Raw genomic sequence first — 25,617 nt, 5'->3', positions numbered from 1 at the left:
CATAGGTGCTGGGAATTTATATAAATGATGTTTGGGGGCGCCTGTTTTTCTCAGTTGGTAGAGCATCTGACTCTTAATCTTGGGGTCATGAGTTCCAGCCCTGCATTAGGTGTAGAGTTTACTTTTTAACAAAAATACTTGGTATCTGGAAAATATATAAGCTGCTTTTTCCTACATACTATTAGCCAAGTAAAAAGTATAGAATGCTAAACAGGCCTATTCTGGTGAATGCTTATGTTCTACCCCATGCAGCCCTATGCTAGGGCTGTGGCCTACTCTTTCAGTTAGTGATGTAGCAGAGATCACATCCTTGAACACATATTTATAGAATTGGTTGGTCTGGCACAAACAGGTCATTAGTCTGTTATTAGAAGTTGAGGGGAGCCATAAGAGGCTCCCATGACATTGAAGTAGGATGGGTTAGCCCTCGTGGTTGGGAGAAGGGAAATGGGAGGAAGTTTTTGGTCTGAGTCTTAAGATGGTAGACTGTTACTTGGAAAAGAGAGGCATGCCAAGCGAAGATAGACGGCATGAGACAAGCCCAGGGGTGTGGTTCGCAGTGGGGGTGAGGAAGGGTGAGTTGTCCAGAGCGGGCAGTCAGCTGGAAGGACGGTGATGAGGCTGGAGAGATAGGAAGAAAAGGGTTGGCTGTGGAGAGCCACGCGAGGGTCCTAAGCAGACAGTGCCAGTAAAGGTCCAGATAGGAAATATTTTAGGCTTTGTGAGTCTTAGAGTTTCTGTTGCAGCTACCCAACTCTGCCATTGTGATGTAAAAGTAGCTGCAAACAATACATAAGTGAATGAGCCTGACCCTGTTTTAGTAACACCTTATTTTATAGACACTGAAATCAGAATTTCATATAATTTTTACATATCACAAAATAATATTGTTATTTTTTCCAGATATTTAAAAATTAGAAACCCATTCTTAGTTCATGAGTTGTACAAAAACAGGCAGCAGGATAGATTTGCCTAAGGACCTAAGTTTGCCCACACCGTGTTCTAGAGCAGTGCCTCAGGCAGTGTGTAGAAGGGATTGGAGATTTAACTTTGAGGCAAGAGGCCCAGCCAAGAACTATAGGAGGTACCCACGTGTGATGAGGATGCTGGAGGGTGGGGGAGTGCTGCAAAGGGAAAAGATTCAGGAGGTCCGATAGGACCCTAGGGGTCGGCAGGGAGCTTGCACCCCTCAGATCACCAAAGGGACCCCTGACCCGCTCACCAGGGGAAGCTGCTTCTCATGGGTTTGGTGGATTCTCCACTGAGCAGTGGCCTTGGACATGACCATGGACTAAATCCTGTGGACACCACGACCTCATACTATTGCTCCCTAAGAATTGGGTGATCTCATTCCTCCCCCTTCCAGCCCTACCCTCTCCTTCAGCAGGAGATTCTTTATGGGGCCAGAGCTTTTCAGAGACCCAAGTTCTTATCTCTGGAATTCCCTCTGGCTTGTCTGGCAGGGCTGTCTCCTTTCAGCAGTGGTGCCTGCCTGGTGTGCAGTGGGAGTTTGTATCCAGGACTGGAGATGAAAGCGACCCTCCTGATTGCAGTGTCTGCGTGAAGCAGCTCTGGATCCTGTCCTGGACAGGCTGAAGAACAGACCGGGGGAGGGGAAGAAGAATGTCAGTCTTGTAAGAGAGGTTCAAAATCTCAAACAGTGGGCCCTGTGATTTAGGTTTGGGAGGTGAGGGGGAGGCTCCATAGTGTCAGCCTTCTTGCTTCATGTCTGAAAGCCTAGGGACCTTGTTCTCTAAGGAGAACCTGCCAGTGTGCCTTTCCTTCTAAAATTAGGGAGGGAATGCCTGGCCGCCTTCACAGACCTGCCTGCCTTATCAGTCCCCTCCTATGTCCTGCCATACCCATTGTGAAATTTCTCCTCCCCAGCTATGTGGCCTCAGCACAGATGTCCCATATTACCATCTCTCATGGCCTTTCAAAGCTCACAAATCTCCAGGGAAAGCTCTAAGCTAGCCTAACCCCCTCAGTCTACAAAGGCCTACCCCAGAGGGGAAAGGCTCCATGTGTCACAATGTGAGCCAGGCAAGACTGGAATCCAGGCTTTGGGTTTCCCAGCCTAGAACTGCCCCTAGGCCATGAGGGGTCTGAGTCTTCAAGGAAAAGGCAACTGTCTTCCCCAAACAGAATTCACTTGGAGTCTTTCCTGGTGGCCCAAGCTGCCCTTGACCCCAGGCTTCATGTGGTCACTCTATAAGGCACAGCCTTGGAGGAGACCTGGCTAAACTGCTAGGACACCCAATTGTCTGCCTCAACTCGCTCTGTGAACCCTGGGCAGTTTGCCTCCAGGGTCTGGACACTGGTTTCCCCATCTGCCCAGTCAGTAATAGTTTCAGCCCACATGCTATCTGAAGCCATTGGAAGGGTGGGGGGTAGACAGGATCTGAGGGGCTAGGATGTTCTCTCAGTGTAATGTGCATCTCAGTGCAGTCGAGGCTCGAGCTCATCTCAGGACCGTCCGTCAGAGGATAGCTCACTTGCGGGAAGGAACAGAGCAGTTGTGAAGCTGCTCTGGCAGCTGAAGTTACCTACCCCCTTCCACTACCCCTCCCCTGCCCACCCCTGCCCACCCCAGGCTCAACGCAAGCATGAGGGAGTCTGAAGTACTCATGTAACCCACTCCTTCCCGAGTCTTAATAGCAGAGAACAGCTTTTGAGCACTCAATATTCACCAAAGCTCATCTCTTATTCCTAGAAGCCCCTTGAAGCATACATTCTTACTATCTCTATTTTACCAATGGAGAAACTAAAGGTTGAAATTGCCCAAGATCACTCAGTGAATCATTGGGGATCTGAAATTCCTATGAAATCAGACTCCAAACCCTGTGTCCTCTGCTACACACGCAGAGCAGGGACAGTTCACACACATTACCTTGGAATCCCTGGAACTACGTTGTCTGGCAGATCAGGACAGGTGGGAGTAAAGCTTATATTGTGTCCCAATGTGGAGAACACCGCAACCCCTGATGATGAGGACTTTTCCTAGGATGGCCGCTAGGGGCCAGCATGTAACCGCCCCCCCACACCCCCAACACACAAACCAGGAGCCTGGAGCTGGGGTTGGACAGTGCTTACACTTTGCCTCTTAAAAAAAAGCTCCTATATAAAAGTTGTTAGTAGTTTATAACCAGTATCTTTATTTTCCTTTTTTTTTTTTTTAATGTTTATTTTTGAGAGAGAGGGAGAGCAGGAGCAGGAAAGGGACAGAGAGAGAGAGAGAGAGAGAGAGAATCTGAAGCGGGCTCTGCATTGTCAGCACAGATCCCAACATGGGGCTGGAACTCAAACTATGAGATCATGACCTGAGCCAAAGTCAGACGCTTAACCCACTGAGCCACCCAGGTGCCCCTTTATTTTTCTTAAAGTTTATTTATTTTGAGAGATGGAGTGTGCCAGGGAGGGGCAGACAGAGAGGGAGACACCTAACCCGGCTCAACATTGTCAGAGCAGAGCCCAATGTGGGGCTCAAACTCACAAACCATGAGATCAAGACCTGAGCTGAAATCAAGAGTCCCACACTTAACTGACTGAGCTACCCAGACACCGCATAACCAGTATCCTTAAAACTTATCACCTTTCCATTTGGTTTTTTAATACTGTTTTCTACTTGTTTGCATGTACAATGTAAGCATGGGGGTTAGGGAGAGGGAAATCTAAGTCATGCAGATAACTGAAGGAAAAACATCCTAGGCAAAGGAAACAGCCATTGCAAAGGCTTGGTGGTAGAAACATGCATGTATCTTGAAGGAGCAGCAAAGCCATAAGCTGTGGAAGAATGGATGGGGAGAGAGAAGCAGGGGCCTGGAGGGTATTGGGAGGCTTTAGGCAGAGGAGTGAATGATACAATTTGGCTTATTTTTTGAAAGGACCACTCCAGCTTCTGTATTGAGACTAGACTATAGGGGTGACTCAGAGCAAAAAGACAGCCTGGGAGATGATTGGAAGACCACTTCTGTAATCCAAGAGAGGTGACAGTGGCTCAAACCTGGGTGACAGTGATGGAGTGATGAAAAGTGGTTGGATTCTAGATATATTTTGCAGGTAATACTATAGGATTTGCTAACAGCTGGAGTGTGGGTGGGGTGTGAGAGAGAAGGGACTCAAGGATGACTTCAACGATTTTGGCCTGAGCATTGGGAAGATTGAATTTGCTATTTACTAAGATAGGAAAGAGTGTGGGAGAAACAGCCTTGAGGAATGAAAATCTGTCCAGTGGGTGGTTGTACATGGGTTTGAATGGGAGATCTAATTTGGGGAGCTGTTGTTGGCGTATAATGGTATTTACAGGCTGGTAAGGTCATGTTGAAGGGAAGGTGAAAGAGAAGAGGTCCAGGGACTGTGCCCGGGATATTCCATCATCCAGAGGGCAGGGAGCTGAGGACAGGGCAGGAATCAGACATTTCCAGAGCCAGAGCAGGGAGCTGAAGTTACAGGACTCAGCTACAGGGAAGGCCTGTGTCATTGGGGTCTCTGGAGTTTTCCTCCTGGTTGCCTAGGAGAGTCTGGGCTTCTCTTGTTTACCCTGGCCCATTTGAACCTTCTGAGAAAAGGGACTGGCCCTAGGGTAAATGTCAGTTAATACCCAGAGTATTTGGGTTCCTGGGGCCAGAGAGATCATGGGCCTTGGCTGCCTCCTCCCCTCTAGCCATCTCTTAAACATGGATGCTTTCCAGGATTCCATCATCTCTCCCTGGGCCACTTAATCCATCTGCAAGCCATCACATTCCACCCTAAGCTTAAAAGCTCTGTCTCTAGCTCAGGCCTGCGTCTATCCCTGGATGTCCCACAAGTACCTCCAGTTCATCATGTCCAACCTCCAAACTTTCCTAAGCTCTCCTGTGATATATCCACCACCTTCCAATTTTCCCTGTCCCAACACTGAGTCTCTCTCGGAGTCCATCTTCTCTCTAATGTCCTTGACCTTGACCAGGATGGAGGTAGGGAATCTGGAGGAGTGAGAAGGACAAGAACACATTCTTCTGGCCCTAGCTGGGCTGTTCCAAGGGCTCGTTGTGACCCCCATCTGAAGAATCCTTGTCGGCCAACAGGGGTTTGCTTGGGTCCCTGGAGGACTCAAAGGCTCAGTCCCAGATTTATGGCCTCATTCATGTAGCTAGGTGTTCCTAGCTCTGAGCTGTCTTCTCTCTGCCCCTGATCCAGCCCCTGAGCTTCTAGACCCCCTACTGGGCCCAGAGTATAGAGCATCCTCTCCAGAAACCCCTGTACACACCCTCCAGCACCCACCCACCTCTTTGACTCCTGAGTACAGACCTAAGGGGAGACCATGAGTTCGGGCAAACTCTTCCTCACCTTGCTTCATCACAGCAAAATGCCAATGGCAAAACAAAGCACCTCACCCCTCTGAGCCTCATTATCCTTATTTTACAGATGTGGAAAGCAAGACCCAGAAAGGTTCAATAACATGCCAAAGCTCAGTGGTGGGCACTTTGTTTGGGGTTATTTGTTCATTTTGAGGTCTTTGTTTCTTTTAGTGTTTCGTTATTTTAACTATACCCGTATGTTACATATGCATGCTTATAGGATATATTTCACAATTCAGAAACTAAACAAACAAAAAATCTAGTCAGGGTCATATTGGTAAGGACTAGAATCCCTACTGTCTACCCCTTACCAAGCCAATCTCCCTATGCCTCAGTTTCCTTAGATGTAAGATGGGCATGATGATGTGAGAGTGTAGAGTGAAAATAACGAATACACTACCCACATGCCAGACATAGCTCATTTTATCATCCCAGCAGCCTTGTGAGGTGGGAGCTATTATTATCCTGTCTTACCTAAAGTCATACAGCTCGTGACTGGTAGAGCCAGATTTGCATCCAGGCTGGCTGCCCTCATTGTGCTCTTAGGTTCCACAGTACAGGCCCTGCAGCACCCAGGCAGGCTGGGTCATGCCTCTTTCCCACTTTAGGTTCAGCATAGAGGTAGGTGCCTCGCCACGGTCAGGCTGCACGGCTCTGAGTAGCCATAGCCCCTCCCACTCAGAGCATCAGCACCCGGCCTGGCCCGAGATGGCTGCTCCCTTCTGTTTCTAGGCTGCAGGATCCCATCTGAGGGAGGAGACAGACTAGCCAGAACGGGGTGCTTCCTTGTAGATCCCTGTGCCTTGGGGGCTGTTAGTAGGAGTGGGAGAGCAGGCAAGAACACGGAGTGAGGGTCTCTCAAAGCCAGGACCTCCAGGCTGAGGACCAAACCTTTACCTGCAAAGCCTCGGAGCGGCCTGGCCTGGGGTGGGAGTTCTTCCTGCCTTACTCTGTCCCCATTTCAACCACAGCCTCAGTTGGGGTGGGGAGAAGCAAAGTGGGATCATGATGTGAGACTTCAAAGTACTAGAAGAAGACAGAGTTGAGAGGCTCCCCAGACACCAACACATTCATGCCTTAATGCATAGATAGGGAAACTGAGACCCAGAGAGGGGAAGGGTCCTGTCCAGGTCACACATCAAGTCTGTGTTGGGCCAGGGCCTGGGAGAGGAGACAGGGCTTCCATGACTCCTTTTCCAACCTGGCTCCTAGAGTTAAACAGATGTGTCTCTTACATCCAGCCAGTACAGGAGAGACCGTGTGTGTGTGTGTGTGTGTGTGTGTGTGTGTGTGTGTGTGTGAGAGAGAGAGAGAGAGAGAGAGAGAGAGAGGGAGAGAGCAAAGAGCAGGGACTCACAAGGCACTGTGACGCCCACCCCATCCCATCCTACCTCTTTCCTTCCTGCCTGCCTGTCTGCCTGCAGTGAGACCTGCCTCTCTCTTCCAGAGACTCGCTTGCCTCTGCCCCCAGTCTTGGCCTTATCTTTCCTCCTGGGCCTGCCTCAGCTTACCTTACCTACTTGTCTGATCTTATCAGCTTCCCCTCTTCCCTCCCTTTCTCCAGTCCAGCAGTGGCCCCTCCATGCTCCCACCTTAGGATCTTTCCATGGCTATTTCCTCAGCCTGGCAGGCTCTTCTCCTGGGTATCCACACGGCTCACGCCCTCTCCCCCTTCAGGTCTTTACTCAAAGTCACCTCCTCAGGGAGGCCTTTGGTCTTTCATTCCCCCACACACTTCCTATCCCTCTTTCTTGCTTTTCCTCCTTATTACTAACATACCACATGTTTTGCACAGAATGTCAGCTCTTTGAGAACAAGAACTTAAGTTTCTTTTTTGTGCCTCTATCCTCTGCACCAAAATGGTATCTGGAATGTTGGAGAATTTCAACCAACTTCTGCCAAAAGAATAAAAGGGGTCTCTGCACAGAAATGCTTTGACCATGGTCAGGGTTCATGTAAGCCTTACACTGAGATCAGAATCTGCAGGATATTATGGGCAATGGGCCTAGTCATGTCTGTGGCAGAGCAGTAGACAGAAGGCAGGTTCTTGATGGACCCACTGACTGCCCTACCTCCAAGGCCACCTCCCAGGGACATAAGGATGACAGAAGACTGAAGTGGTCAGCAAGGGGCAGAGGAGAGTGGGAGCCAGAAGCCTGGGGCCCATATATGCCTCTCCCACCTGTGACTGAGGCCTTAGGGTCCCTCTGCTCTGGAATACTAGGAATAAGAAAGGCTACCCTCCCCATGTTTACAAGGCCACTGAGGCTGAAAGAGAGGTAAGAGGCTTATCCAGGGTCACAGAGGGAGGCAGCTGGCTGGGACTCCCAGATGTGGTCCCTTCCCTGGTCACTCCCAGGCCTGGTTCCCTGGCTCAGCTCCTCCCACTGTGGGATGTCAGACATAGTCAAGCCTCTCCCCTCCCTCGCTGGTCCCCCTGTCATCAGCACATTCCATACCTATCACTTCCCATCACCTGTGGCTATTCATCTTTTAAAATACATGATAGCTACCAATGAATATATATCACAATTATATGTTATAATGCATAATCACGTAACAAACCCATAAATTTACCTCCGACATCCAGTTTAGGAAACAGCTCTGGATGTTGGAAGTAAACATGGGATGGGCATCACAGTGCCTTATGGGTCCCTGCTCTTCGCTGCACTGTCTCTCATCTCCACCCTTTTCTACCTGGAGGAACCACCTCCCACTTTTCTTAAAATTTTTTTCATTTAAGTAATCTCTACACCCAACCTGGGGCTCAAACTCTCTACCCCAAGATTGAGAGTGGTATGTACTCCACCGACTGAGCCAGCCAGGCGTCCCCATCCCTTATCCCTTCTTTTTCTTAAGTAGTTTTATCACCTATGTATGCCCAAAGAATATATCCCTTTTTGCTTATTTTTCAATGATACAACTGGTGTCATACTGTATACAGTCTACTGTATTGCTTTTTATACCTCCCCACTTTTTCCATGTTGTTACAGGAAGCTGTCATGCCTCAGTTCTCACTCATGTATCATGTTCTGTTGTGTGTGACTGTACAGCAAGGTAAGGGTCTGCTCCCCTACTGATGGACATTGGGGTCTGTTTCCAGGGCCCCCTGATCACCCACATTGTGCCCCTCCTCAGTCAGACCTCTTGGGGTGCCCACTCCACACCTCCACACACTGTTCACTGACACTCCTTTCACTATTCCATGGCCCCCATGATATCCACACAGCAACGACTTTCTCCATCTCTGTCTTCGGCTCTCTTCTGATCTCCAGACCATATTAAAAGGCATGCCTGTTTATTGAGCACTTACTCTGTGCCAAACACTATTCTCAGCAATGTACATGTTTTATTTCATTGGATATATACAGCAACACAAATGGTAAGTAATATTAGACCCATTTTACAAAGGAGAAAACAGAAGCCCCGAGAAGTTGAGTAACTTGCTCAAGATACACAATTCTTGCCCCCAGGTCTCATAGGCAACTCAAACTCGACATGTCCACAATGTAACTTATCTTCCTCTCCAAACCAGTCTGTCTCCCATGCACACTCATAGGGGGCACATCTCCAATGCCCCAGGCCCAAGCCACAAACTGAAGTCAACCCTGACTCCTGCCGCGTCCTTACTCCTTCTCCAGTGCCAGCCCAAGGTCTTGTGGGCTTTACCTCAGTATTTCCCAAACCCCCTTTGTCCCATCTGCTGCTCCTCCTGGATTATTGCCTCTCACCGCACTCCCTTACAGTCTCCGATCTCCTGCTTTCCCAGCAGCTTGCTAAACGTCATCTCATCATGTCCCCATCTCCAGAAGAAAGCCCAGCCTCGTTGCCTACATCTTCTCCACTACAAAGTTCAGCACCCAACCCCAGAAGGGACAACTCTTGTCCCCCATTCTGCTCTGCCTCCTCCTCTGGGAAACCAGTCCCCTCTCCGCTGCTTATCTCCTTCTTCACAATAAACATCCTCATTAGACTGTGCTTCTTGAAGGCAGAGACCCAGCCTCATCCATGTCAGCATTTCCAGTGCATAGGCAGGGTCTGCACACAGGAGGTGCTCAATAACTGTTGAAAGGCTGAATGCACAAACAATGACAGGAACCATGGGTGATGCTACTCCTGGGTCCCAGAAAGCAGGGTGATTCCTGCTTGATCCCAGAGTGGGTGGGGATGCCCCACTTACACCCAAATTTTCTGCCTGTCCCCCTGAATCCCATCTTGCAAGACCATTTCCTGTCTCTGCAGGAAGAACTTCCTTCTCTGCATCTTCCTTCTGACTCCAGAATTCCTTCGTGAAGGAGAGTTCTGGCACCAGGAGAAAAAGGAATCCAACCCCTTACCTACTTTCAATCTATATTAGGCATTTTCAAGGTAGGGGCTGATTTTGCCTCCAAGGGCAAGAACATTGATTCTTGGAAGGGGAAAATGAAAAAAAAAAATCTTACTCTTTTTTTTGTATAAAGCACATATATATATATATACACTGAGATGTAGTACTTAAACCACAATCTAGTATATCTGTGGTATTAAAATATCATATGATTAAGACAATGTCTAAAAGGCTTCTGAGGGGAGCAATAATGGAAAAAGACGGTTGAGAAACTCTGATCTACATGCTTGGACCTTGCTTTGCCTGGTCCAAGAACTAGTCAGAACTGAGAGATAGTCTAGAGTCCTTCACAGGGCAGATTGAGGTATCCCCAGAGCTGTTGTCCTTTCCTCAAAACCATCCCTCTCCTACCCTGTGCCTGAAAGTCCACCATTTGGTGTCTGGCATCCTTTAATCTCCTCCTGTTCCTACTGGGGCCATAGGTTGGCCCTCCGCCCCCCCCCCACGTCATCCCCCAGGGGCAGTGACCCAGCTCCTGAGGCTGGACGGAGGCCTCTCAGCTCTATACTGCAACCTTGGGCTGCAGCCTAACCCTAGAACTCCTGGAAGAACCCAGGAGGGAAGCCCAACCACAGGAGGCACCCAGGACACGGGGGTGCTGCTGTGGGGCAAGGCTTTCTTTATTGGGGTGGGGATAGGGTCACAAATCATCATACTTAGAAGTGCTCTATGTGGATGTGGTCACTTAAGGGTGGGACAGTTTGAACTGAAGGTCTATTGGTGGGAGACACAGTGACAGGGGTGAGGGTCGTGGATGGGTTTGGCATGGTCTTGGGCAACACCGGTACTCTGCGGCCTTCATGAATGGTTGAGTCCTCCAATATCTGGGACCTCCGTGCAATGCTGGAGCCAATGAAGACCAAGTAGATGATGGCACCTAAGTAGGCACCCAGCAGCGGCGCCACCACCGGCACCCACCACCAGTCCCTGTCCCTGCAGGCAAGAGACAGGGCCATGCTGAAGGGGCTGATGCCCAGGACAGTACCTGCATCCACTCAGGCTGAGGCAGGGAGTAGGGGCTGAGAGTAGAGGCGTGACCCCTAGTCTAGCCCAAGAGTTGCCCCTGAGCCTAGGGCCCTGGTCAGCTTCAGCCTGATTCAGGGACTGAGCTGGTCTGGGACAGGGTTGACATTCAGTCCAGGAGCAGGATCTGTATCAGTGCTGGTCTGGGGGAAAGCAGGTTCCTGCTCCTGTCTCTCCAGGCCACCTGGAACCTCTGCGGGACTCACCTGTGCTGCTCCTCACATCAACCCCCCACCCATCTTCATGCAGCAAACCCACAGAAAACTGGCAGGGATGGGCTGGTGAGGGAAGAAGTACCTGAAGACTTGTATACCCCAGCCCGCAATGAAAGTAAAGAAGCGGGGAGGCAGGTCCCGGGATGGGTTTATGGCATAGCCTGTGTTCATGCCCAGGGACAATCCGATGACAGTAACTAGGATGCCAATCACCAGGGCCTGTGTCCCTTGCAGTGCTGGATTGTTCTTTTTGTCCGTGATGGCGAAGAGACATAGCTGCAGTATCCCTGTCACTAGCACCTGGCGAGCAGACATGTGGCAGTCACCTGGGGCCCCTAGCCAAGCCACGGAGCTTCAGCAGTGCCCCCAGCCCCAACCCACTGGCAGAGACCCGACCCAGAGTTCTTGTATTTTCTATTGTGGGGGCTTCCTGCCAGCCCTCGCTTCCTGGTTGGGGGGAGGACTTGAGAAGAGGAACCCACACCGGACCACTGACCTCATCCAGGAAGCCCCTCCACAACGTCATGTACTCAGGAAGATAGGTGGCAAAAATGCCAGCAGTAGCTGTGGGACCAGTCACTGTCAGATGTCCACCGGAAAACTGGATAATGGCTGCTGTGGAGACACAGACTGAGTGTGAACCTGCCACCAGCTAAACTCCACTGGAGTCCCAGGAATAAGGCTGTAGGATGGAGGGGGTGGGGAGCACCTCTAAGGCTTTCTCTCCAGGACACTGGGACTGGATCTGCCCATTTTTCAGAGGGAGAGGCTCCACCCCCTGGGTGGACAACATAGGGCAAGACACTCACAGTAGAAGAGGCAGTAGATGGTGGCAGAAGCCAGGAAGGAACCCAGAAACTGACCCAGGACGTATACAGGAAACTTCTTCCAGGACATGCGGCCTAGTGCACAGCTGGTGAAGGTTAAGGCCGCATTCATGTGGGCCCCTGCGGGGAGCGGCAGAAATGTCGAAAGTGTGAGAGCAGAAACCAACAATAATAAAAACAATATGAGAGCAACAATAACAATAATAGTAACAGCTAGTATCTATGGAGAGTACTAATTTAATCCTCACAAGTGCCCTACAAGGCAGGGACCAGCATCCCCATTTCACCATTAAGTGAGAGAAAAGTTAAAAAACTTGCCTAAGTTGACCCAGCTAGTAAAACTAAGGGGGCTCAGGAGGGGCTCATGAAGAGTCTGGGCAGGGAGGGTCAAAAGAAAGGGGTTCAGGGTATTCTCCCTCATGGGGACTGGTGAGGATGGGTTCCAGCAGACTTGGGGAAGGGACTGGCTGGAGGAGGGCAGGAACAGTGTGCAGGGGACACCTGGCCTTGCTGATCAGATGGGGCCGAGGCTCACTCACCTGAGATGTTCCCTGCCATGTGCACTCCCATGGTGACTCCGAAGCCAAAACCCAAGTTGACACTGAGGTAGCTCCCATATTTGCCTCCTAGAACCATATGGGCCACGGAGCCGAGGCCAAACACCTGCGAAGGAGGGCCTCTGAGGGGACCACGTGCCCAGAAGCCCCAGCCTCACAGGAGGGCTCAGACTGTTTGGGCTCCTCACTCCCATGCCCCAGGCCACCCTGCATTGCCTTTGGAGACCCTCTGCCATGCTCCCTTCTTCCAGAAACTTCCTTCCCTGACTCCCCTTTAAGACCTGACCAGTGAGAGCTGGGTGGGGCTGTAAAAGGCGCTGGGAGGGCAGTGGCAATGTCAGGGGCTCATAAGGATACACCCCCATCCCCTGGGCCCCCAGACCACCTGAAGTTCAAGGAAGGGGGCCAGGCTTCGAGGAGGGCATGGCTGGCCTGCATTGAATCTCCCAGAGTATCTCACACTTCAACCTGACCTGCAGAAGTTTCTTCAAGAGATTTCCATACTTCATGCCTGTTCTCTGCCAGGACCCCACCCCCGACATACACCTCAGCTCTGGAAGCCAGTGAGCAGTTCTATTCCTCTTGCCTCCAGCAACATTTCCCTTGCCCTCAGGTGTCATTTCTCAACTTCTAGCTCTTGCCCATCTGTAACTGCTGGATCACCTCAGAATATACCCCGCTGTGACACCCCCCACCTTCACAAGGAGATTAGAGGCCTGAGGCGAGGCCCTCACTCAGCCTCCTGTAGTGCCCACCAGAATCGTTATCTGCCTTCCCTTTCGGCTCTGGTTCCCATGCTCAGCCTCTCAATCCCTTTGCAGATACTTCCCTCTTGCCTATATCTTCTGCCCTCCCCGTGAATGACTCCCACAGACTTGAGTCTCTTCCTTCCTAAAAGTAACCCTTCCTGCCTCAGCCCAGCCTCCCTGTCTAGCTATAGGTTCCTGGACACCCTCTCCCTGTGTGGGCCAGGCTCTGGGAAAGAACCTAATGGCTGGCTCTATTATGCCTTCCCTTGCTCTCCCTCTTCAAACGGGCTCCTGCTTCACATGTCACGGGCATGTGGACAAAGCTCTCTCCAATGACTCCAGCTCCTAATTTTCTAAAGGTCCCATCAGTCATTATCTTACTTGAGTTTCTAACTGTGACCCTTTTAACCACTTTGTACATCCAGAAAGTCCCTCCTTTTTGGTTCAACAATTTCTCTTTTTCTCTCTCTCTTTCTCTCTCTCTCTCTCTCTCTCTCTCTCTCTCTCTCCTCCCTTCCTGTCCTCTTCTGTCCTCTCCTCTCCTGGTTTCCTCTTACCTTCACAGCCTCCCTCTCTATAGTTCCTTCCAACATTTTTTTTTTCTTTCATCTGCCTCATGAATATGGATAACCCCAGGGATCCAGCCTTGGCCCCTTAAATGTCTCTCCAGTCACTCTTCCTGGGTCTTCTCACTGGCTTTGTGGCTTCAGATATGCCTGATGCACTAAAACTCTTAAAAACCTTCACCTAGGAGCTAGATCCTCATTTTCAAATACCCACTGGGAGTCTGAGTTTTTCAAAGGCATCTCAGGCTCTGTGATGAAAGCTCCCCCTCTCTCAGAAAATGTGATCCTCATCCTATGCTCCCCATCCTAGTCAGCCAAGCCAGAAACTTGGAGGTCACAAATGAGAGCTTCCTTTCTCTCATTCCCCACAATCAATGAGCTCTGCTTACCTTCTACCTAAATCTTACCCAGTCTCTTCCTTGCAGCCAGAGTTACCTTTCTAATGGAAAAAGATCTGATCATGTCTGCCCATTGTTCAAACATTCACTGTCTCCCCTCCATTTCTAGGATAAAGTCCAAACTCAATAGGCCATCATTTAGGACCCTGTATAATTTATCCCTTCTGGTTCTCACTTTCGTATCTGCTCAATGTTCTCTATTTTCACCAATAGTATTACTACTAAATAATAACCATAAATTGAGTGCTTACCAGTGCCTGACACATGTAAGCACTCAATATATGGTTATTATATTTATCACTTTCTTTAACCCTTATACTAATTCATATGGTAGGTGCTCTTATTCTCCCCCATTTGAAAGATTACCAACCAAATCCTAGAGAAGTTGAGTGGACCATCCAAGGTACACTTTCTGCATAGAATGAGCCAGGATTTGAATCTACACAGACAGCTGTGCCAAACAGCCTCAAACCAAACAGCCACGCTGCTTCCTGAATGCCTTGCTTTCTCATGCCTCTTTATTTTTACGTGTGCTCTTCCCTCTGTCTGAAATACCTGATCCCAGATTCTGAAAAATCAATACCCTACTTTAAAGCCACATTCAGATGGCACCTCCTTTGAAAATTCCATGTATTTTAGATACATTGTTTCTGAGGGACCCAAAGCTGTCCAGGCTGCTGGGAATGGAAGTCTAAGCTCTGTGTCATCGCTTCTCAGCCTTTTGGCTAAGATCAAGTGTAGTAAGCTCTGTGTCATCCAACATGATGGCCACGAGCCACATGTGGCTATTAAGTGCTTAACATGTGGCTAGTTCAAACTGAGATCTGCTCTAAGTGTAAAGTACACACCAGATTTAAAAGACTTACTAGGAAAAAAGAGAATAGAATATCTTATTAATAATTTTATATTGGGGCACCTGGGTGGCTCAGTTGGTTGAGCATCTGACTTCAGCTCAGATCATGATCTCACAGTTCGTAAGTTCAAGCCCCACTTCTGGCTCACTGCTGTCAATGCAGAGCATGGATCCTCTGTCCCCCTATCTGTCTCTCTGCCCCTCCCCTGTTTGTGCTCTCACACTCTCTCTCTCAAAAATAAACAAACATTTAAAAATTATTCTAATGTTTTATTATTTATTTTTGAGAGATATAGAGAGAGAGACAGAGCATGAGTAGAGGAGGAGCAGAGAGAGAGGGAGACACAGAATCTAAAGCAGCTCCAGGCTCTGAGTTGTCAGCACAGAGCTCGATGCAGGTCTTGAACTCACGAACCATGAGATCATGACCTGAGCTAAAGTCAGACACTTAACCTACTGAGCCACCCAGATGCCCCTAAACAAACCTTTTTTAAAAAATTATATTGAGGGGCGCCTGGGTGGCTCAGTCGGTTAAGCGTCCAGCTTCGGCTCAGGCCATGATCTCACGGTTCGTGGGTTCGAGCCCCGCGTCGGGCTCTGTGCTGGCAGCTAGCTCAGAGCCTGGAGCCTGCTTCAGATTCTGTGTCTCCCTCTCTCTCTGATCTTCCCCTGCTCCAGTTGTCTCTCTCTGTCTCTCAAAAATAAAGAAACATTAAAAAAATTTTTTTAATTATATTGATTATATGTTGAACTGGTAATATTTTGACTATTGAATTAAATACATTAATTATTCAAATAAATTTCACCTATTGCTTTTTACCTCTTTAATGTAGCTGCTAAAAAATTTTAAATCGCATATATGGCTCATATTGTATTTCCCTTGCACAGTTCTGTTCTAGAGTTTTTGAAAAAGAAAACCTGGAGATTTGTGGACATGGAGGCTATAGTGGATGTCATCAGGGAGGATGAAGGTGAGTGGTCAGTTGAGGGCTGAACCTAGAGCTGCACATGGGGATGGTGTTAGAGACCCCAGGTAGAGCAGGTGTTGAAACAGGAGAAGAACAAAGGGAGAATGTACCAGACACCAGTGAGAAGCTGAATTTCCCAAGGAGGGTGTGGTCCCCATAGTCACATGCAACCTCCCGGGAAAGTGCATGAAGGCCTGAAAAGCATGTCTTTGGATGTGACAGTCCAACCGTCAGTAGTAACATGGTGAGCACTGCCTCCTCAGGCCATGGGAACAGACACTGGGTCCCAGAGACTGAGAGGTAAGTAGGTGATGAAGAAAAGTTGAAGGGTACCCATGTAAAGATCTCTTTAGAACCTGCCTGAGAAGGGAGAGAGGGAGAGCATGATAATCAAAGGGGCTCACAGCGGGGAAAGGAGGAATGTTTTGTGCCGTGCCGGTTTAGGGAAAGAGACTTCAGGGAGCAGCTGAAGATGGAAGAGAAGGAAAAGGATGGAGCAAAGTACCTGAGTAGACTGGAGGCTGGAACTGGTGCAGGAGTAGACGGTCCTCCATGAAGGAGGGGCCCGTCCTCATCCAGGGGGAGATATGTGGATGCACAGGTAAGTGGAGTCTGGTGCTGCAGGGACAGGTGGGTGAGGAGTCAGATATAGGAAACCCGCCTGGTGGTTTTCTCTGACAAGCTAGAATTCCCATTTGCTGATTTATAAAAATAAATAAATAAATAAATAAATAAAGGCAGAGTACAAAGCAGCACTGGGAAAGTCTGAGAAGAAGTGAAATAGCCTAGGGTGCCTATGTGGCTCAGTCACCTGTGCGTCCAACTCTTGATTTCATGGTTCGTGAGTTCGAGTGCCACATCAGGCTCCCTTCTGACAGTGTGGAGCCTGCTTGGGATTTCCTCCCTCTCTGTCTCTCTGTCTCTGTCTCTGTCTCTGTCTCTCTCCCCCAAGTTAAATAAATAAACTTTAAAAAAATGAAATAGCCTGGATAGGGTAGGGAAGAGGCAGTTGAGCAGGACCACGTGGGTCCCTCAAGAGCTCCATGACAGGTGCAGGGGAGCCCAGGGGCAGGCTGACTCAGGACCAAGGGTAGGATGAAGCAGGATAGGACAGGAACAGACGGGGCTTGTGGGTGGGGAGTGAGGCCTGGAAAGGCTGACAGGCTTGAGGAGGGTCAGGCGGTACATGGACTGGAGCAGGCATGAAGAGTCTGAAGACTAAGGGTCCACATTTCCAAGTAGGAGCTCAAAACCATTTGCTAAAAATAATGAATGAGTGAATAAACCCCACATGATCTCCTGCGTCAGGGTTGTCCACTGACAGCCCATGGGCCAGTCCATCCAGAACACATGTTTTGTCTGGGTGACTTGGATTTGACAACCAGAGGTTTCAGCCTCCCTTGGAAAATCAGAAGCTCAGGCGGCACTGGCCCGCATCCCACCCCGCATGACAGCAGTCAGCTGGAGTAGTGGTGGCCACGCCTTCGCACAGGTCAGCACTCTGCAGTTAGCCACAGCCCCTGCCACTCCACAGTGACTCTCTGGCCCCCACAGCACGTAAGCTTGAACTTCCTGCCTTATGGCTCATGGCGACAGCTGGTTTTCCAGGGCCCTAATGGCCCAGCCCTTCTTCTCCCTGGTCAGTAAATGTAGCCCAGCCCATTCAAGGCCAACCCTGAGCACAACATCCCCAGAGGCTGTAGAGTGGAACAGAGTGGAACAGTCCACCTCCCTCATCCTGGCTGCAATAAATGGGGCCCAAGGTCACACTAGCTTTTCTGGCAAAACCTTTGCCCTGATGACTCAACTGAGCTTCCTATAAATGAAAAAACCCCCCATTTCTTGGTACAGGCCCAACAACTGAAAATAACAACACAATGTCCTATATGAGCTTAAACCTCAGAGTTCTTTTATAAATGTTATTTCCCTTCAATCCTCACAGCAAATCTGCCTGGCAAATGTTTCAGCTCCCATGCTACAGATGGGGAAATTGAGTCCCAGAGACTACCAAAAGCCTGAAAGTGAGGGCCTTACCTCAGCTGGGGGGGAATTAACAAACCAGGGTGCTAGATATCCTGCCGTAGTAAGCTAAGGGAAAGAGCGTAAATGGAGATCAAGGATCAAACTGTGATATTAGGTTGCATGGATTTAATCCTAACTTAAAATGTGACTTTGAACAAGTAACTTAGTCTCAGAGCCTCAGTTTTCCCATCTGTTAAATGGGGATAATAATAGAACTTCCCTCACAGGGTTGTTGTGAGGATTTGAGAAGATACTGTATGTAAGGGGCTTGGTATCATCATGCCTAGCATGCAGTAGGTACTCAATAATAATCTCAACAAAGAGAAGATAAACAGGGACACAGGAATGCATCAGTGCCTGTGGGTGGTGTTTGTTTCTCCCAAGAGCTCTCTGAGGAGGCACCCTCCTACCTCCCTGGTTCCAAGGTTTAACAGCCCTCACGAGGCTGGAATGTTTTGTCATAAATAAATGACTTTGTCCTGGATTAAGGCTGGACACTATCCAGCTGCTGTCCTCATAGCTCAGAAGTCAAAGCAGGAGGGCAGGTAACAGGGGAAGGGAAGAGGACAGGAGGCAAAGAAAGGAGAGCCATTGAGAACACTTACCATGACAAGAGACCAGCACACATGTCCTACATGTGTACTGGGTATCTGCCACTGGACAATGTTAGTGTCACGTCTATCAACAAGGAAGCTAAAGTTCTAAACAAGATACTTTTAGAAGATCACACATCTAGAAGATAACAGAGCCAAGACTAAAACAGCTCCACAGCCCATGAAGCTCTGACTCAACACACATACTAACTGAGACGTGGAGAGACCTGCCCAAGGCCAGCTGGTGACTCAGTGGCAGAATCAGGATTCTTACCTCCAGAGTCTCCGGTGCTCCATGGGCCACACCATCTCCTACACTGTGGCTCAATGCACACACACTCATAGCCGCACAACCAGTTGTATTCATACTCACATGCACACACTCAAGGACACTCTCTCTCTCCCTCACTTCCTCTGACATGCTTCTGACTGCCTTTGCTTTCCTTCCCAGAGGCTGCCCCTTCTTTTCATGAACTCGAGCCTGCCGTAAGGTCCAGACAGGCTTGGCTGCAGCTTCAGGGCGGAAGCTGGCTGCTATAGGTGGCAGAGCTGAAGCAGGTGGAGAGAGGAGGAGTTTCTAAGAAACCTCACATCCCTCTTGCAAGTCTGGTTTCTGTCCCATCACCCACTCTAAGAGCCCTTGTCCAGGTCCCCAGTTACCTCCCTGTTACCAATCCCTATAGACCTTTATCAGTAGTCACTTTCTCTGGCCCATCTGCAGCCTCCACCCACCTTCCTCCCCCCTTCTCCTCCCATCTCTCTGGTCACTCCTTCTCGGGCTCTTTCATGAAATGCTTCTCTTCTGTCCTCAACTTGGGGGTGTCAGGATGGCCGAGTGGGCTAAGGCACCAGACTCTTCTGTCCTCAACTTATTTTTTCTCTTTCTATATACACTCTCACTGGACAATTCTATAACCACCATCCATATCCTGATGAGCTCTAACTCCTTACTTCAGCTCAAGTCCCTCTTTTGAGCTCCAGACCTCTATATCCAACCACCCCCCAAATGTTTCCACAGGCACCTCACCTGATCACACCCACACTGACCTCACTTTTTGCCCTGAGCAGGCCCTGGGCTCCAGAATGACCCCCCTTGGCACTTACCCCTCATCTGCTACTCACAAAGTCTCGATTCTTTCGAAGCTCCCTCAAACGAGTGCTTTCTTCTCCATCCCTGGACTGGTCACCACCGTCTCTCTATCCAAAGTCAACAGCCTCCTAACTGCTTCCCCTCCCACCAGCTTCTCCCATTCTGCTGAGACTCCACATGCACACCGAACTATCTTCTAAAATCTAAATCTGAACACGTCACGCCCCTGCTTGAGAATGTACAGTGTATCCTCACTGCCCTCAGGATTAATTCTCAAAGCACGACCCTCAAGAACACTTTTCTCCAATCTCTGTACTCTTAGTTTCCCATCTCGCCATTTCCAGCCATGCCCCCTGACACCTGCCCCCCAGCCCATAGTGTTGTTCTGATCCTACATATTATGATCCCTTTCTTTCCCAAAAAGTGAAAAAACCAGAGCTCTTTCCTTACTTTCCTATCCTTCTCCTTCAGCTCCCAGCTCTGAGGCTGGAGAACAGAAAATGTGACCCAAAGGTCAGTGGTGGGGTGGGGGTCATGGCTTGCCTTCACTGAGCCCCACCCTCCTGAGGTCCTGGGGTTCATGTCCCTTCCTCAGAGCCCACCCACCCTGTCCCACCCACCCACTCACCATCATGACATATGTGCTCACGAACTCCCCCAGAAACTCTCGCACCATCTCCTTCTGCAGTATTGCTTGCGTCCTTGTTAACATGGCTGATGAGACCATCTTGGAGTTGCAGATAGATGTGGAGCAGCAGGCCAAGCCCATGGGCAGGAAAGAGGCTCAAATGCACTCATTGCCCATGGGCTCTTGAACTCATAGCTGAGTTAATGCATAACCCAGAGGTTACCCACACACACCTCCTCTTACCCAGGGCAGCTGATACAGCTGGGATGAGAGACAGCTGAGAGCCACAGGGTTGTAGCCTGGGAAGGGTGCACCAACTAAGCCATTTTGCAGAGAGGACAGTAGGAAGCCAATAAGTGCCATCTGTGGGGCCAGTGAGTCTCAGAGGAGAAGCAGAGGGGAGAGAACAGGCAGAAAACTCGAGCTCAGCTGTCCATTTATCTGTCTGCCTGCCTATCTGCAGGAGCCAAAGCTTTGGAAACACAGGCCAGGCATCATGCAGGACCTGTCAACAGGGAGTCACTCTACAAACAACACAGGGTATAGCAAAGTCTGCTCAGAGCTCTATAAACAGCCTGAGGCCTGAAACATACATCAGGTTCTGCCAGACGTGAAAGTATCTGCAAAGTGCACAGGGCCCTGCAACCATGTCCACACAAACAGACTTTGGTGAGTGAGTGAAAGAACAAACAAATGAAAGAGAGGACAGAGGAAAGGAGGGACCGGAGCTTCTCCCCTGTTGTATGTTCAGTGCCTAGCACAGTGCCAAATGCAGAGCACGTGTGCAATATATATTGTCAAATGAATGACAACTAGGGACTCCATCTGTCTTACTCTCCACTAGATCCTCAGAACTTCCTACACTGTCCGGCACATGGTAGATGCGTGATAAATATTTGCTTAATAAATGCATGGTTGGATGGATAGACAAAAAAGTGAGTTACAGTTCCTATCATCTGTTGGGGGTGGGATAGAGAGATCTGGTTTGAATAATGAGATGGGTTCTAGAGGCTAAAGAAGAAGAGGAGGGGTACAGATACCTTTAAGTGTGGCCTTAGGGTTTGTTCAGTTGGTTGTTCAGACCGGTGATCCTCCCCCTGCTGAATGCCTGAAGCTGGTACCAATCCCTCAACTACCTCATCCTGCAAGGGCCAGTAACATCCCCCTACTCCTCCCCGGGCTTTCTGAAGTTTCCCTGGCTTCACAGCAACACAGATTAAGTAGAGGAAGTAAGAAATGTAAGTCAGGCCTGGATGAAACAACTTCCACTTTTCTGGCTGAGACCTTATGTTCCATCTCACCCACCCCAGTCCTTGTTCTGCCCCTACCCCAGGGAGACAAATCAAGGGCTGAGCATATGGAGGGAGACGTGCAGTTGCCTGGACAATTTACTGGCTCCCATCCCAATCCAGCTTCCATGCAGCATCATTTGGGAGTCTCCTTGTCCCTATGACCAGCCTCTCTGCCCGAAGAGGTGCCTGTGAGTAGCCCGAGGCAGGCAGGGACCCAAGAGGGCCCTGGGAAAGTACCACAAAGGTAGTGGAGAGGTGACAGAGCAGGAAGCCAAGGACACCAAGAGAATTTTTGAACCTTGGCCACATCTCCCCACCACACAGCAAGCAGGACAGAGTAAGCAATAAATAAATAGCCACCAATCAGCTACTGACCCAGAGATCTACCAAATGCCTACTATGTTCAAGCATGTAGTAAACAGCATTGTCGTGATCCCTGCTCTCAGGAAGGAAAACAAGTAATTGCTATAAAGTGTGAGGACTGTTGCCACAGGTGAAGGGGGGCACTACTGGATTGCAGAGAGGAAGCAAACAACCTAGAGGCGGGGGTAGGAGGGTTTCCCACAGGAAAGGAAACAGGTGGAGAGTGGAAGGCTGGTCAGATGAAGGAGCATCCAGGGAGGGAGGGGAAAGTTCGAGGCATCAGAATGGCATGGCAGAGGCTTGCAGTGAAGGACAGTGTGTGATATAAAGATGAACTCCCCAAGGATGGGCTGGGCGGAGAGAGGAGAGAAAGTTGCATGAAGTGGTCAGAGAGGGGCACAGGGCCAGATGGCAGAAGGCCTCATGGTCCATGTTAGAGAGTCTGAACTCGACCCAGAGAGCCATGGGGTTTGGTGGAAGATTTAACGGGGAGCACTGACTCCTCTGTGGAGGCTGGGATGAGGGAGCAGAAGTGGGGGTGTGGTGAGCAATCAGGAAGCTTCTGCCACAGACAGCCTGAGCAGAGATGGCAGCCTGAGCCAAGAAGGTGCCATGGAGACTAGAAGACAGTCGAAATGACACACTTCATGTTTGACTGAAGAGGAGAATGGAGAGAGAAGAGATGACCTTCATGTTCATGAAGAGCAGCAGAATGACAAGTGAGCTGCAGGAGAGAAGCTGCAGGCTTAGGCAGGAGCATGAGGAGTCCGTTCCGGCCATGTCGACTTTGAAGAGTCTGCTAGACATTTAGGTGCAAACGGCCTATAAGGAGGCAGCTGGTCATGTAGCCTTGCTTAGAGATACACATCCAGAAGCCACCAAATCATAGGTGGTCATTTGATCCCTGGCCATACATAGATGTGGCCAAGGAGAGGATGTAGAATGAGAAAAGGGCATCTAAGAAAACTGGCCTACAAACCAAGAAGCTAACGGCAAACCAGATAATTACCTAAGTAATATCCGCTAACCAAGGAGCTAAATAGCTAACAATTCACCAACCAACCCTTCAATTTACTAAGTAATCTAGCAACTTAGCCAACTAACTGTCCTGTTCACCAGCTCATTTAATTATCTGCCAGCCAAACATTTATAAACCATCCAGGCCCCAATGGTTACAGTGCACAAACCCCATCTCCACCCATGGATCACTCCATCTAGTGGTTCTGATGGATAACGGATAACAGCAGGACCATCAGAGGCAAGGAGCCCAGGGTGGGAGGTGAGGCCTACAGAGACTTTTGAGGAATGGACAGGTGGTGGCCTAAAGTGCCTGTGAGGGAGTAGATTCGTGGTAGAAAGAATGGTGGGAGTGAGAACATTCTAGATATTAGGAGATGTGATTATGGGTGAGCTATGGGGGAGACAGAAGTGTCAAGGACAAACAAGGTCTTGACTTCTGGCTTGAGCAATGGTGAAGGGGATCCTTGGCTGAGCTGGACCACAGGAGGAGTGGGCTTGCGATATGGAGGTAGTTTTCAACTGGGACTGAGCTGCCTGTGGAACTCACTTGGAAACAGTATCTGAAGCCCCAGAGAGCCTCTGGCACAAAGAGGAGCCATTCATTCTCTCTATCCAAGGGTGCACATATATCCCTGCTGCTGTGGAGCTGGTGGGCAGTGACGAAATGTAATAAGTACATTTGCATGTTAGAAGGTAGTATGGCCTATGGGGAAAATCAGAGTAAGGGAAAGGGGGTGGCATATGATTTTAAATAGGGCAGTTGGGGTAAGCCTCCCTGAGAAGGTAGCAGACATGAAGGAAGAACATTTCAGCCAGAGGAAAAATCCCAAAAGGACTCTAAGCATGTGTGAAGGAAAGGAAAGGAGGTCAGTGTACATGGGGTGGGGGAGAGAAGGGATGGGGTGGGGGAAACTGGGACTAGGTAGGCAGGGCCTTGGCCATTGCAAGAACTTTGGCTTTTATTGTACCTTAAAGATCTGAGCCTGTGAGGGTGAGAGGCCGGGAGTTCAGTTCAGCTGAGCACCACCTACATAAAGGCAGTTGGAACCCACTCACCAGCCCTTTGGCCCTCACCCAGGTCTTTCTGAGTCTCCCTTACCCAAGGGCCCAGCCCAGGGTCCAGCTGGAAGAGGTTTCATGACCTTGGGGGGAGGGGGGAAAGGGAAGGAGACTGGGGAGGGGTCAGCTGCCTTGAGGGAGAGGCTGAGAGTAGGGCAGGAAGGGCATAGGGGTGTGCTGGGGCCGGTGGGAGGATGGGTGGCTGGAGGAGGAAAATGGGTGGAGTGCTTACCGCCTTTTCCTATCTGATTGAGCCGTGTTCTGTCTTTGAGATTTTTAGATGCTGCAGAGCCAAAGAGAGGTCATTAGAGCTGGTGGGGGAGAGGGCACAGAACTTGGCCCCACATTCTCATCAGACCTCAGCTTCCCAGAGAAAAAGCCACAGGGACAGGTCCTGCCAGTTCCAGTCTCTCAACTCAGTGAAGCTGACAAGGAGGGGTGCAGATGTGCCTCAGCCAATGGGGAAAGGCCCAGCAGTCCCACCCCTTCTTTCCATGCTGGTCTCGGACCCCGGGACCAGGCCCTTCATGTGTCTTCCTTTCTCTACTGTCCAAAGTGGACATGCTCACAGCCTCCCCTCCGAGGCTCCACCCTTACATATGTGGGTATTATTGCTTTTATTCTAACCTCTTGCTGCTGACCTAAATTCCAATTTTCCAGGGACTTTTCCTTTTATACACACACACACACACACACTCAGAATGAGGTTTTAAGAAATCAATAAGTCCATTCTTCTAACTCAGAACAAAATCTACCCTCTAACCTTTTCTGAAAATTCGCCTGTCCATTCCCATTTTCCACCCAAATACCACACAAATGTAACCCTTGAGTTTCCCCATCCTGGAAGTCCCCCTTGTTCTCTAGCCAAATTCCTTCTAGCAGCCGCACAAGTTCACATCCCTATCGCTGACTTCAGACACCCTCCAGCCCCAACCCCAGCTTCTCAAGAAGGAAGTCCAAGGGGAGAAACCACTCCAGCAAAGCCAGCAGTCAAGTCACATCTCTGATCTGCCTTCTTTGGTCCAGTGCCTGCTCTCCATGCTCTCCTCATCCGCCCGCCAGCGCTGTACTGACAGCCCACCCCTACACACCCTCCCAACCTCTGCTGCACTGCAGGCCTCCCAACACTCAATTTACAGGTAAGGAAGCTAAAGCCCAGAGAGACTGTGTGACATGCCTGTGTCACACAGCAACTCAAGACTAAGCCAGAACAAATATCCTGGCTCTCAACTCCCACTTGAAGTTACTTCCCCAGACAGTCCCATGGTCACCTCCTCCCCTTCTGATCCCCAGGAAGTGGCACTCTGAGGCCTGAGCCCCAGGAGAGGCCCCCTGTCCCCACCCTGCTTGGAGTCTGACTCACTCTGCTAAAGTGCCTTATGTCTCTCAGCATCCACTTTGGGGGCTTCTCAGTTATAGCAAGTCTTTGTCTTGTTTCACCATGACTGTCCTAGGCTCTGGATGCACCCCCAGCTGGGGCTTCACTGCCCTGTCTCTGAAGTCTAGAGCCCGCCTCTCAGCCCTCCTCAGGCGGCCCCACATACCGCTTTGCTCTGCTTCTCCAGGGGAGAGGTCAGTGGGGCAGGAGTTTGGCCCAAGCCACTTGGGCCAAGTCCAGACACACTGCCCAAAATAGCATCCTTTCCCTGGCCAGCAGCGCCACGGAGA

At 49.8% G+C, this 25,617-nt stretch overlaps 1 protein-coding gene, 1 long non-coding RNA gene and 1 pseudogene across 9 annotated transcripts; 2 read left to right on the top strand and 1 right to left on the bottom strand.

The window, feature by feature from the left end:
• The first annotated feature begins 932 nt into the window (after positions 1 to 932).
• LOC115276145 lies at positions 933 to 9,317 on the top strand. The gene is made up of 2 exons (XR_003901835.1): positions 933 to 1,634; positions 8,333 to 9,317. It is a non-coding gene; the product is annotated as an uncharacterized LOC115276145 (long non-coding RNA).
• AQP7 (aquaporin 7) lies at positions 8,669 to 25,532 on the bottom strand. Of its 8 annotated transcripts, none has more exons than XM_029919993.1 (8): positions 25,494 to 25,532; positions 24,182 to 24,232; positions 20,216 to 20,314; positions 12,331 to 12,454; positions 11,774 to 11,911; positions 11,461 to 11,579; positions 11,047 to 11,264; positions 8,669 to 10,659 (listed from the first exon to the last, which is right to left on the bottom strand). In XM_029919993.1, exons 3-8 carry the CDS (start codon positions 20,312 to 20,314, stop codon positions 10,383 to 10,385), a joined length of 975 nt encoding a protein of 324 aa, XP_029775853.1. In that variant the 5' UTR covers positions 24,182 to 24,232; positions 25,494 to 25,532; the 3' UTR covers positions 8,669 to 10,382. The 8 variants fall into 8 exon arrangements, with proteins under 8 accessions (XP_029775853.1, XP_029775852.1, XP_029775855.1 ...); XM_029919992.1 differs by lacking the exon at positions 25,494 to 25,532 and adding an exon at positions 25,313 to 25,444 and having other exon boundaries at positions 20,216 to 20,410; XM_029919995.1 differs by lacking the exon at positions 25,494 to 25,532 and adding an exon at positions 25,313 to 25,444.
• On the top strand, positions 14,767 to 14,910 carry LOC115277206 (annotated as a pseudogene).
• Positions 25,533 to 25,617: the final 85 nt, after the last annotated feature.

This window comes from Suricata suricatta, chromosome 13 (assembly GCF_006229205.1).
Source record: "Suricata suricatta isolate VVHF042 chromosome 13, meerkat_22Aug2017_6uvM2_HiC, whole genome shotgun sequence".
Lineage (NCBI taxonomy): Eukaryota > Metazoa > Chordata > Mammalia > Carnivora > Herpestidae > Suricata > Suricata suricatta.
Note: the sequence above shows the minus strand (reverse complement) of the source record. Positions and strands in the feature narration are given on the sequence as shown.

What these genes read in the sequence shown, in the direction of transcription:
- AQP7 (XM_029919992.1), bottom strand. Translation starts at nt 20,356, where the DNA reads ATGGGCTTGGCCTGCTGCTCCACATCTATCTGCAACTCCAAGATGGTC. An exon ending in CATCTACTGCCTCTTCTACT is followed by an intron (nt 11,580 to 11,773) that starts GTGAGTGTCTTG and finishes GTGTCTCCACAG; the next exon opens with CAGCCATTATCCAGTTTTCC. An exon ending in GGAGGGGCTTCCTGGATGAG is followed by an intron (nt 11,265 to 11,460) that starts GTCAGTGGTCCG and finishes TCTGCTCGCCAG; the next exon opens with GTGCTAGTGACAGGGATACT.